The sequence below is a fragment of the Lottia gigantea genome (assembly GCF_000327385.1).
Source record: "Lottia gigantea unplaced genomic scaffold LOTGIsca_55, whole genome shotgun sequence".
Lineage (NCBI taxonomy): Eukaryota > Metazoa > Mollusca > Gastropoda > Lottiidae > Lottia > Lottia gigantea.
The window spans coordinates 1,333,362-1,348,040 of NW_008709889.1; the positions used below are offsets into that span (position 1 = coordinate 1,333,362).

The window sequence follows — 14,679 nt, forward strand, 5'->3', positions numbered from 1 at the left end:
ATGTATTAAAAAGCAAGATGTATAGAAATCCTGAACAATATCAATAGAAAGAATCCCTAAAAAAGGTCCTGTGTTATATACACATTTAATTACAAGCTATACATAAAGGAATAAATATGGCAAGTGCTAACTTCAAGTACAATTGAAGTTTTAATAACTTTATATCATTTTTAAAGGGATACATCTAATTTTTATAGATTTATCTCTTTTATTCAAAGGGATTTGTTTGAATTTCAGTCTGAAAATATAGGCTGAATTAAAGCAGGCCAAGTAATTAGTCAAACAATATCCTTCAATAGTCCATTGCACAAAATCAACTTTCAATTCCATGTCTTTTCGTAACATTTTTTTATTTGATGATAAATCACTAAATATGAAAATGAATCCCTTTAAAAGATTTTGGTCCCATTACAGGACACTCTATATTACAGATTTCTATCTGATCTCTAAACAACAATGACCCCAAGTTATCTAATAGTTTTTGAAATAATGTGAGCCCACACTCAGGAGCAATGTATAAAACATCTTTAAGCCAAATCGGAGTTATCTTTGAATTTAATGTAAGATGGTAAAATGCCATGGCTTGAGTTTTGTATTCAGTCTAGTGTCAACTATCAATTCCTTTCACCTTGGAATGAATTTTGGTACTAACTTATATGGACAAAAAATTTGACAAGATGCTTTGTTAACAGGCTCTTCGATAATTTTATTGACTATCTCAAGATAAACTAACATGTTACAAAAAAGCAAGTACAGAAGCGTGAAAGCCTTGAACAAGAATAACATAGGGTACATTTCTAAACAACAATTAAAGATGAGTAAAAAAATATTAACAAATTTTATAAAATAAAATCATACAAATTAACACTATTATACAAGTACATGTACATTTTAATTCATATGTATGTCAAGAATCTGTCTTATTCAAAAAAAGATTCATCTGATGAAGTAATATTACCTTATCATGAGATTTTGTTATTCATTAAAGTATGCTTTGAAGATATTTTTAACAATATTTCATTACATGTATATCAATGAGGAATACCGCTATAATTCAAGAATAAAGATACCAATATATATGACCCTTGTAAGTGCAGATCCAAGCTGAAAACTAAACTTATCCAGGGTATTTCATTTTGCTATTTTTTTCATTCAAAGACCTTTGAATACAAATGAATAAACTTCATTTAAAAACTTTACTTTGTGTGCATTCAGGTAAAATATTTCACTTTGTGAAGAATAAGAAATCTGGACACAACAGAATATTGCAATTGGTTTGTCACAGATTCAATTTTAAGAAGTACCAAAAGCAGTAACAATATACAACATTTTGGCATTGAGGCGGTACTTAAAGCACAAACTATGTACACTACCAGTATTTCAATCTTTAACATGAAAAAATATCACTGACTTTTGAAGTTAATTCAAGTTTTGGTTGCACAGTTTTCCAGCCGACCATAGCATGAGTTATTCAACCAACGAACAAAGCATTATTTTTACCAAAATAGTTCAGCCTCATGCCTACTACATGTACTCCATTTCTTAATTTTGTCTTCAACATACAAGTTTTTTTTTTATCAAGCATCAACAACAACAATTAATAATTGCATAAAAAACAATAATATTTACAATGATAATACAGATGTCTGAATTAGAAATTTCTTTATTTTGGGTTGGATTAGTATTAATGGTTAAGTTTGACATGTATGTCATCTTAGTTTACTATTTTCCTATTCTAGAATTTGACTGACTGACTGTCCTAACTAACAACCTAGCATTAATTATCATTTTTGATTTTTTTTAAATTTCACATAACAAGATGCTTTAAAGTGAATATTAATTTAATTTTTGTATAATTTCAGTTATGGAAGATATAAGGGGTAAAAACTAAGGTGACCGTCAGTAGCATCAACAATCAATATGGACAACATTCAGCAAAATATTCAGTGAAACAATGGCATTTAAGGGGCTTGTTGATGAAAGATTGATTTTCTATTTCTATGAGACTGAAAACCCCCAAACTACACCCAAAACAATACTGTTTCTAATTAGCTTAAAACCAAAAAGCAATTTGTTACTATTAACATATATATTGCACCTGTGCTCGTAACAATGCAAATATAAAAGCTTATACAAAGAAAATTGTATATAAAATAATACTTGCAAATTGGGATTTACAGTGTTTTCAAGTATGTCTTGAAAAAATAAGCATATTGGTTTTATTGGTAGAGTCTCTTCATGCACTGGGTACGTTCCAAAACACAGGATTAAATAGCTAAACACAAATTGATGATGTCATTAATTCTGATGAAAATTAAACACAAATACAGTTATGTCATCACTTTATGCTGAATAATATTCATGATGTCATCACTTTATGCTGTAATAATACAGTCATTTGTCTGTTGATGAAGATTAAATGTTGTTACTTATAAAAGTTTGCATGAAATAGGTCACTCGGATCCCCGAAATGTGAAGGCCAAGGCCAAATAATTTATAAGGTAGATTAACATCCATTACAGTATGACACATTTTTTCTTACTACGATCTTTGTTTTTTCGCTGTTTGCCATTATTTTGTCGACTAGCTTCCATTTTTCGTGACCTTATTTCTCGCTGTAAATCAAAGAATACCTGAAAAATATAAAATATGTATTGAATATCATAATTGCAAAGAAAAAACTGTGATGTATTGTTGATAATAGAAGCACTCTGATAAAAACTCTTTCTGATTTTTTGAAACTTAACTAATTCAAAATAAATATTACTATACAACATTTAAAACTATAAGAAATTACTCAGATATGTTAGCTAATCTGTATTTACTATCTGTTTTGTTCATATAAGAAAACTTCAGTAATTCATTTTTTTAAATACAGGCTGTGTGAGGGACTTTCTTGATATATTTTGAGGATTGCATTGTGGTTTACATGAGCAGTTGTTATTTTTATAATTCTTTCTTGTCATCTAATAACAGGGTTATAAACATATTAGTCCTGCTTATCAACAGAATTTGTAAATTATATCTTACAAAGTTCAGCATTGATACATTTACATTTAAAAAACATCAACGTAACTTGACATCAGTTCTCAGCTCAAAATTGATGGTGTAGGATAGTTTTTGATGTTATTTGAAGGGTAGGAAATGTTATTGAATTCTTGGGAAAATAAAATATACTGGCATCTGAACAATAGTGCAGATATTTCCAGTGAGTGGAAATGGGTGGTCTAGTGCATAAAGAATAAAAGAATCAAAATTGCCATTGTTTATGAAATGACACATTTCTTCTTTGATTTTTTCTTTGGTTTTTCAGAAGAGGTTGTTAGCATTGATGCGTCAGGAAGTGTAGAAATTGTTGGCGCTGAAGAACGCTTTGATGAACGCCTTTTATGTTTTGGTTTATCAGAAGAATTCATTTTATACAAAGTCATCTTTCTCAGCAAATCAAAAAATGTCTGAAATTCAAGAGATTAAGGCACTTGTGAACTCTCCAAATGAAAATGCTAAGAACATGCTTTGGATGTAAAAACAGCATTATGGGCAGTTGGAATGGTAATGGTGCTTAGAGTTCCAATGTGTGAATTCCTTATTTGTATTTATTGATCATACTTAAAGGTTCATTGCCATTTTGATGGATGATTTGAGTCTTGAACATATGTAAATGTCTTCAGAAGTACTGGAAATATACTTGGAAATGTCTAAAATTCCCATTTCTGAGACGAAGGTATGATTGGTTCAAAATAGTGGCGCACCTGTCCCCTTAGTAAAGATATTACTTTCTTGGCTTGAATGAAATTTCCTGGGAAGAACAGTATCAGTTCCTACTACATTAAATAGACCACTATCTTAATGACTGCTTAACTTTCAAAATTTTCTCAAATTAAGACATGCTTCAGGCTATAATAAAGAGGTCCATTCTGATTTTTTTCACTTTTTTTACTTGAGATAATTGAATCTTTCAAACAATTGGTACTGGCATGATGCCAAAAATCTAACAGACCACAAAGGAATTCTAAACAATTATGTTAATAAGTAAACTTTGATGTTATAATTAAGCAAAGTAGCTGTAAAATAACCACAGCCATTATATTTTTTCTGCTTTGGTTTAAAATGCTAAAACAATTCCCTACAGATATACTCATTTTAATTTATATATCACTATCATTTAATAATTAATGTCATTAACTAATCAATTTCATATTCATAAAATTCATTGAATAATGGGCTGAAATCTTCACAACTCTCAAAAGTGTAATGAAATGTCAACTCACAAGAGAAAACAAGACATTTTTTTTCATTTTCGTATAACAAATATCAATCACACTGACATCACAGACGTAATCTTTTGTGACACAGCAATCGTAGAATATTACATCTCTTTTTGAAACTATTCATTCTATTCAGTTTTCAATTCTATAATGAAATCACTTGTTCTAATTCAATTTTTATCTCTAGATAGATTTTGTATTCAAATATATCATTTGTAGTCTAAAATTGGAAGAAATGTCAGTAGGCCAAGCGATTACTGTCTATTAAATTACTTTATAATAGATAGATATCTGGCTTAGAGATTATACATCAGGTGTTAGAGAGTATCATTCATCAAAACTTTATTCTAACATAGTAACTCGTTAAAGGCCAAAAAAATGGCAAAATATAATTTACTGTGGATCACAATTTCAATATATCTATTCTCAAATTTAGTTTACAGAATGAAACATTTTAAAAAGGAACTGAATCTGATATAAGCTTATATAACATCAATTACACTCCTTCATCATGCACTTTTCATCTACAAAAACAATGATTCAAACAAATCGCAAATCAAACCATAGTGCACAAGCCGTTGGTAAACTTTATCATTTTAATATGGTACTTGCTAATTTATTGTACGATAATATATTTATCAAAACCGGTAAACTTATCTATAAGAGGCTAGGTAAAAGAGTCAGAAAGTTTCAGATTATCATAGTACCTGCTTATTAACTAGTAGCAAGAGACATGAAGATGTTCCAGTCAGTAAGATAAACAAGGAAATAAGTCTAAGTTACCATAAACACCTGATGTTAGGTGATAGATTGGACTAACTATAAACATACTCTCACATCTGCTCCTCTTATTAGTCTTAAATCTAAACATAATGTTACTTATTATAAAAGATAATTTTTTCATATTTACTTCTGGTCAGTTAGCTCTGCCAGAAAAAATGCTGCCTTACTTATTTTATACTTCAAAGATGCATGGAATAAAATGAACAGGCAAACTTTTTTTTTTAGTCCAAGAGGTATTAGCCAGAAATATCTTTTTATTTTAAAAAACATAAAAATTTCAAACTGATAAGCACTGGAAACCATTTATTTCTGATCAGTTCAGATATATATGGGCTGGAATTAAAATATGAAATATTTTCCTGTTGAAGATGATGTCAATAATCACCTAATTTTAATCTTGACCCCCTGATGACTTTACCTTTTGCCTATTTTATCAAGTTACTTCTAAAATAACGTTAACATTAATCATACATCTAATTTTTAAGAATAACTACATTTCATTGGTATGCTAAACTGGAGACTGGAGGTCTAGGGTTCAATCATTACATATTAGTAGATTTTGAGGTGAATTTAATAATGAATAGGTATTAAATGAAATCTGCTATTGTACTTGTAGTTGGGTTTCTGTCAAAAATCAACATTACACTTGGTTAGGACACTAGAATTATCAATGTGTATATAGACATCATATGGAAGTAGGCTGATTAACTGAAAAAATTGGAATATGTTATAATTCTCATCAACAACATTATATATAGGCCTCAAACAGGAATATCAGTAGCTTGATAGATTGATATAACAAAAATTAGCTACACTGCAGCTTTAACTCAACTATAAATAACCTCTTTAATTAAAATAAATTTTCAAGGAAAAAATTGCACATTCTGATTAACCTGTTAAATCATTAAGTCACTTATAATCTCTACTTTATCACTGTGTCAGTTTTTATATGGTTTACATTATAGTATAGTCAAAAGGTAATTAGAACTCTTTCAATTCAAACATAGAAAATAACTGTTTTTTTACATGTTCTCTATAATTGATGAGTAAAAGACAGTATTAGGCTTCTGGCCTCAAAATCTTTAAAACCTACAGCTGATCTAGATTTGCAAGTCATGTCTAACTGGACCTTTAAAATACTTGGTTGTGATCTCAATTACAAACACGTATTATACGTATATATGAAAACACCAAATAGTAACATATGAGGAGGTCATTCACAAACTTGGTACACCCGATTCCCTAACATCTTTGAAAATTCAGATGAGATCTTCCTTTATTAATTTCAGGATAAAACAACTGTTACTTGAAGTATAATTAATGTTTCTGAACTATCATCAAAATCTACTAGTGATCAAAATGAAATTTAACCTCAAAATGTAAGACATTTTAAGACTTTTAAGCAGATTACCCTTTCAAAATCATATATAGACAAAAGTTTATAGAACTATGAGCTCATGAAAAATCAACATTAAGCCAATAGTTATAGTGATGATCAGATCTGTAAATAGTACTCACCAAGTCAACATTATACATAACTTAAAATCAATATAATACAATTATTATTTCTATTTATTTCATTGCAATTTTCATGTAATTATTATGTTCATTGAGCACAATCATTCTCATAGTAGATTGACAACGGCTTGAAATAACGAACTGAAAATATTTCCAAAACTGTATTTTAAAAAAAATAAAGAGAAATAATGACAGTTCAAAAAATATCATCATACCTTATCTACATTGGCTCTAGTTTTGGCTGAGGTTTCTACATAATTAACTTTCCATTCTGCTGCCCTTCGAGAGGCTTCTTCTGAACTAACTTGTCTTTTAGCATCTAAATCCATTTTATTACCCACCAATAAAAACGGAATGTTTTCATCGTTTTTCACTCGTAATATTTGTTCTCTGAAAAAGGCAATAAACAGTGATATATATTATCTCTCAGTGTCTCAGACAAAAAAACTGAAACTGAGGTACTGAAACAACTTCAATTCAGTGATTTATGACATTTTTCTTTATTATCAATTATGTAAATTCAGAATTCAGGGGCCAGTTTAAATTTGACACAAAGTGTAACTAATATTATTTTGTCAAGATATCATCACTGAAATAACATCAACCAATCAGAGCTAAACTTACATAATACATTCTATACATATACGATTATATCTGAAAGTTACTTAGTTTCGGACAAAAAGCATAACATCAAACAACTGATTCTTATGAAAGAAAAATAGGTTTTCTATAAGCTTAAACCTTTAATAGAGTTCTGGTGAGAAACACCACTGCAAGTTAAGAAACAATAAATTCAATAGTGTAATCTGCAAGTTCTCTTCTAGTTAAGATCTAGTCAAGGAAGAGAAGAAAATGAGAAGGTCAATAAGAAATGTTATCTCGAACCGATAAACAAGACAGACATGTAATTATTTCTGATAAACAACATTATCCAATATCCACCATGATTTTGCCAATCATCCATGTCTGATGGCAGTTCCAGTAAGGATTTTCGTTTGTATAGGATTTGATTCATTAATGCCATGATATATTTTTATGACGTGTCCCATACTTTTCAGTCAATAAATAATTCATATTTTGAATTCTAGATGTATTACTTGATGACCTAAAATTCCAAATTCCAAACATTCTGAATTGGTTCAGAAAAGACCTAAAAATTGAGACCTAAGTTTCGCCAAAGGCTGTGCAAAAATTTTTTAATGACAATGATTAAATAGTTTTTGAAGCAAATTTGTTTTTCGTGTACAGTAATTTTACTTATTATCGTTTTGACATTCAATTGATAATTCAATTATTAGTTAGTATATTATCACCATCAACATTGAACAGTGTCATCGATATCAAAATCTAATTTGATGGTATTGAGCAGGGGTAAATCTCTGAAAAGCTAAAAAAAAAAAAACATCTTTTGATTGTCTTAAAGATGGTTCATTTTATTTGTGGGCAACAAGCCATGAATACACATTGTCAAAGTCTGATCTCTAAGTCTAAGGGAATGAGATTTGGAGCCTGAATAAAATGTTAGTTATTTGCTTTGAACAAATAATTTGACCCAAACCTACTATTCAACATCATTGTTCCAATTAAACACCCCTGAGTAGTCTCACGGAATGAATAGGCTGACATGAACATTAGTGAAACCCTACGGATAAACTCAAAGCGTTATGACAATTAACTGACTGGCAGGAAGCTACAAAATTTCCAAAGCCGTGTTTGGAATAGGGGATGTTACCTAGTTATGGGTACTGATTGAACCAGACTGGAACTTCTAAAATTATTAAGAAGCAATATTGCTCTCAAATCCATGGGCAGGGTAAGCTATGTCACTGACCACAAATAAATAACATTGATTTCATTATTAAATTAGAATAATTTTAATTGATTGTTAGTGTTAGTATAAATAAGAAATAATAAAATTAATGTACATGAAGAATCGTAGTTGATGTGATTATAAATATGTTTTAAAATATTCTTTCATTGTCAATCACAAATTTGTGAAAAAACCTTTGGCCCAACTTAAGTCTCGATTTAGGTCTTTCTCACCCAATTCGGACAATACAGAGTTTTCGGGAATTCAGAATTTTACACCCACAGCACTTAAAAGAATAGTTAAGAAATGAAAATCAAGTTTGTATTGCTATATTTTATGTAGCCAGACAGACTGAAGTGGGTAGAAAGTCTTATTTAAATTGAACAGGTGTGCAATCTATATTTATAGTCTTGAATCAAAACTATCTTATTTTGGAATCATGAAACTTTAATTTGTTTTTATTTACAATTATTTTAAATTACATGAAAATGCAGGATCTAGTATAATGTATCATACCGGTAATGGTTAAAGGGATTCTAATAAAATGTTTTGTTTTGTATAATTATCAGGGGTTCATTTACTTTTATGTCATTCTGATGTGTGAGATTTCTACAATGCCACAATAATCTAAGCATATTAACCATACTAATCGATTAAAGCCTGTATTAATAGAATCACAGAAATCAGATTGGACCTGGATTAGTCTTACAAGGGAATTTATATTGTAGGATAAAATATGTTATTAAAATCATTCTATTGGTTGGAACTAACATCTTTTGACATCAAATTCTTAAGAAAGAGAAAATCAAAAGTTTATCAACAAATTCATTCATTTCTACCTCTTGGCAACAACAACAGTATCTGTTGAAGAACTACTAATGATACGATTGAATTATCTGGCCCTTGATTTCTTTTTTAGATTTCTTGAAGAGATAGTATAAACAACTCAAAAATAACTAATAAGGAAGGGGCCATGTGCTATCTTTATAGTGAAGAACACCAAGGAATATGGTTGAGTATGCATTAATAAATTTCTAAGAATAAAGATTGATAATGCGAAAGTTGTAAAAAAATCCATAAAAAATTGTAATCTTCATCCATAATTTTCATTTAATGTTTTCATTCTTCATAAAACAGCTTATTGCCTGGTTTCCTTAGATTAGAAAATAAATTTTATATCATAAAGAACATTCATCATGTCAAGTGATGTTTTCTACACAGCAGTATCATAGCATATAGAGTTGTAAGCTATACTACTGATAGTTATCAAGGTATTAAGATCTTTAAATAACTCTGATAAAAGACTATGTAGTTATTGGTTATAGAGCAGTAGACTGTATAAACATGATGTTAAAATGTAGTTTGATAGTACCAGTGGTCATTCTCTACATTCCACCAGTCTATATCACATCTGGTTTAATAATACTATAAACATATACAGTTTACCATTCTTTTCTTCAACACAAATTCATACAACTAAAATCTAGTATAGGATAGTTTAATAGAATGAATCTTTTACATTCTACATTAATTTTCAAACAGTATTTCATAATAAACTAATCAATACATTTAGGTGCTTATCAGCATAGAAATGAGGTTCCATTCCAGGATGCATAAAACAATGTACCGGTAATACTGGTTTTGAAAAAGAATTATATCTATCTATTTATCATAACTATTCATTTCTGGAATGTTAAAACATGGAAAACCTCAGCTGATGTATATATGTACAGTAAATCTTACATACAGTTCACTGTTTTGATAATTATTAGACTTAGGAGGTAAATAACATTGATCACTTCATGTAGTGAAAATGAGTGCACTGTAAGGACAGTAGAAAATAATGATAATAAGTGGAAGAACCCATCTTTAAGAATCAACAAAAAAATTACTTATTTTCTAATTTTATTACCTACTGTGGGTTGAGTTATCTATTTTAATGTGTACCACACTTTTAAACTTATCTTAAAGGTAATAAACAGTCGTTCTTCTAACATTAAACTCATCTTATCAGTATTTTAACTTTAATAATCACTTTTTACATGAATAACTGTTTATTTACTTTAAATATAAATACAGCTTACACTGGATCCACTGCAGCTGATAAAAGTTAAATTTCACAATCCAGTATACTGACAGAAATTATAGAGGGTGGGATCACAAAGTATTTTATTAGGTCTTTGTTAGTCATTAAGGCATTTTTTTTTAATGAAAAAGACATTCTCATTCAAAGTGGCCAGTTACAATCGATCTCTGTGATTGAATAATTAGAAGACTGAAAAACTTTATTTCTATGTACACGGTATTTAACTCACCTAAAATCAGCTGTAGCTTGAAACGATTCTTGTTCAGTTATAGAGAAAACACAGAGAAAGCCTTCACCACATCGAAAATAATTATCTCTTATAGCAGCATAGTCTTCCTGACCTGCTGTATCTAAAATATCTATCTGAACCTCTTCACCATCTAATATAACTTTCTTACGATACGAATCCGCTTTAGTTGGTTCATAATCTTCTACAAACTGAAACAAAACATCAACCTTATGCATTATCAACATCAACCTTATGCATTATCTTACATTTTTGTCAATAGTAATGATCTGTACCTTTAATTTCAATTTACATGAATCATACTTAAATATAACTAAAATAAGAGCTGAGGACTAGTGTCTGGACTATTCAAAAGTCAATCCATGACTTCTGATATCTTGCCATTCCCATCTGCCGATATAAATATTTCGAGGTAGTGGTTCTGCAACTAATTCATTTACAAAGTATGTAAATGAGGAGATATAAATTGCTTAAGCTTACCTCATCATACATAAATTGTAAAGTTAATGCTGATTTACCAACACCACCACTTCCTACCATAATCACTTTATGAATGACAGCTGGTTGCTGTGTCTTGGCCTTAGACATCTTGATTCTTTTCTCAATTACTCCTCTTTTAACACCTGGAAAATTCAAATACACCATTTATAACGTTTTGTGAAGAAACATTCCTACAAAATTCAATCTAAGATTATTATATCTCAGTTAGCATAGTGTTGTATTGGAATTAGTAAAATCCAATTAAGTACAAACTATCCAAATAAAGAATGGTACTGGCACTCTTATCTTTCAAACAAATTATCCAAATAATCTTTGTAAGACATAAGCTTATAGAAGCAGAAGGTAAACATTAATAACACAAGTTATATGGATATATACTACTTCTAGTTTTATTAAATACTACGTTTCAAAACACATACAGGTAATGTTATCAAGTAAAATGAATAACAACCAAACAACACAAGATATATAGGTAAATCAATAAAAGCCATAAAGGGATATAACAATAACAATCATGATTAAAGATGTGCCTATAATAACAACAGAGGATAGATAAAAGAAAAGTACTTGAAGCCAATAACGGTAAAACAACTTTAAGAGAGTTTGTGTAGTATTTAATATAACTAGAAGTAGTATCCACATAACTTGTGTTCTTAACTTATCAAAAGCCATCATTGAACTAATAGAGATTTGGTAGTTCAATGAAAGCTTTCAAAATGACTGTCCTAGCAAGGCATAATCAAAAACCTTTGCCAAACACCTGATGCCACTGTCTGGGCTAACTACATTAAAATCCATAAAATTTGGTTCCTGAACTACATTATTTAAATATCTTTAGAATTTCCATATCATAAGACAAATATTTATGTTGATAGTCCATAAAAGTTACAACTAATTTAATCACACATCACTGCACAATACAAATGCCATAACATAATCCACTTGTGTAGGAGTTAAACCTAGTCAATAAATCCTTCTTTAAACATTACACAAATCCATACCCATATAACTCATAATCTACTTCATCCTTTTGTCAGAATCATAGATCATTAAATTTGATTTTTGTGTTTTAAGTAGACTAACCTAATCAGACTTTCCTGCTGAAGCAAATTTACATCAGGTTATTGCTTAGAGTATAGAAAAAGAAATCACACTTTTCTAAAAAAAAAAACGGCTTGCTTTCTGAACAAGAATCTATAAAACAAATCTATTCTTTCACACGTCAATGCACCTTAACCTATAAATTACCTTAAGATTACCAGCTTCCTCCACTATTTTGGATTCCAAATTAATTTCTAAGACATCTTTCTACATTTCAAAAGCACATTGAAATCAATTTCCAACTCTCACATCGCACTAGGTTTTATAAAATAAACTCATTCAGTAAGCTAGACAAGTTCAGTTTACATTCAAGTCAGCTACCCTGCGCCATAACAGTTTTTGCTTCCTATCTTATTATGATTAAAGCAGCTGTGATAGAGTGGAGGAAGTCAGTAGTGTGTCTGTTAATGTTAAAGATATAACAGTACTGGTATGGAAGAGTAGCATGTTAGGTCAATTCTAAGATTGATATAGCAGACACCAAATACTTCCATGTTCAATTAATTCACATGTTGAATTTTTTATTGTTTAACAGAACACTCTAAAAGAGATTTCAAAATAGCTCAGTGATCAACTGGGTAATTCAAAATACTCATCAGATTGTTAAATTTCCAATTGTATCATAAAAGACAATTTAAGATCCCAATGAAAAGTTACATGTCTATAAATGCAAGAATTCATATATTGAATTAATCCTAACAATTACAAGAAAAATACAAAACTTAGACATGTACTGTTATTAGCCTTCAATCAATTTTGCATCTATATGACAAACATAACATAGTGCAATAATATATAATTTTAGACAAGAAAAATATTTATTTATATACCATGTAAATTATACACTTATTGGTTTTAAAAATATCTATTTATAGACATGATATCAAGATAAGTCTGTTACAACATACTAGCCTATAACTAGAGCAAATCATTACTAGGTGGAGTTTTTTTTTTCCTTCCTTTATAAGATTATTATCAGTTTACAAACTAGAAAACAATTTAATTAGGAGATCTACTTCCTAGAGTTGTGTCAAGTACCGGTGCTTTAGGCCTATTCAATTTCTATATTATAGTTCCAAGTTATTTGTCTTAACGAGTTTCTCATTGACAATATGATGATGGTTTGGAGAGTCACATCCAAAGGACAAAAACAAAATGTTAGAAACTGCATTTATAAGTATAGCTTATATTGACCCAAAAAAAAAAAAATTGCATTTGAATTATTGATAAGATGTGATAAATAAAAATATTAGGATACTATATTCTTGGCAAATAACAAAATAAGATGTTTCATTGAATATCAAGATAAATGCTGAAAAACAATCTCACAACTGCGATGTCTCTCACATCTACCACAAAATTCTACGGAAATCCTGGTAGAACTCTTGTTTCATTTTATTTATCAACCCCATGGAATTGATGTTTCAATTCTGTTCATTGAAATACTTTGGTAAACTAAAATATTGTATGGTTAGCAGTTAGTACTATAGGGCAATGGGTACCGGTACAAACTTATTTGCCTTGATCCTAAATTAATTCAATCATTATCAAAAAACTGATGGGGAATGATGCCAGACTCTCCTACCAGTACACCTGGGTCAGTTAAGGTATAGCTTACCTCAATGCTTTGTTTGTAAATTTCACCTGTTGAACACATGTCAATAAAAACAATATGAGTCAAAAACAAAACATAATGATCTCCCAAAATTTCATGAATCACTTAGTTTACCGTACCCACAAGCTAAATGTTCACACCACTTATTTACAATAATAAAGTTACTGAATGTTGCTGTTACATAACATGGAAGATGTACAGGGGTTTAGTGGTAATCAATTCTTTAAGTTCAAGTTTGATGTCAATCTTACAACTAATTGTCAGCTTGCACAAATTTTGAGAAAAAATAAATCCTGTAGTGTAAGCTTATATTTTTGGTCACTCTAACTCTCCTTTGGTCTTTCACTTCAATGCAATACAGCACATTTAGCCTAAGCCTACAGGCTAACATGACCTGTTTATCTTAAAACCTGTAATTATCTGGTGGTACCTTGTTCATTTGATTGTTGCTTCAGATTTGAAAAATGTGCAACTTAAAATCCCACTGACAAATTTGCCGGCCCAACCCGTTGAATCAGATAACAAATTAGGTGAAAAGTTTGCCTTGTTTTTACTCTCCCCTCACACCTTCTAAGTAAACTGATAGATAAACTAACCTCAAAACTTATTCCCTGAGCAAAATATTCCCACAACCAACTTCTCAAATGTCAAAAACAGCTAAAACTTTAAAAAATTCATGAATGACTCGATACTTCTTTTAACTGGAAATGGCGATAACCCCGACTAAGGAATTCTGGGATGGATGACGTC

General features: G+C 29.8%; 1 protein-coding gene across 1 annotated transcript; it reads right to left on the reverse strand.

The window, feature by feature from the left end:
- Positions 1–691: 691 nt before the first annotated feature.
- On the reverse strand, positions 692–14,642 carry LOTGIDRAFT_193895 (hypothetical protein). The gene is made up of 5 exons (XM_009063097.1): positions 14,526–14,642; positions 11,193–11,335; positions 10,695–10,903; positions 6,785–6,959; positions 692–2,633 (listed from the first exon to the last, which is right to left on the reverse strand). The coding sequence occupies exons 2-5, from the start codon at positions 11,298–11,300 to the stop codon at positions 2,517–2,519; spliced, it is 609 nt and encodes a 202-aa protein (XP_009061345.1). The 5' UTR covers positions 11,301–11,335; positions 14,526–14,642; the 3' UTR covers positions 692–2,516.
- Between the last annotated feature and the right edge of the window lie 37 nt (positions 14,643–14,679).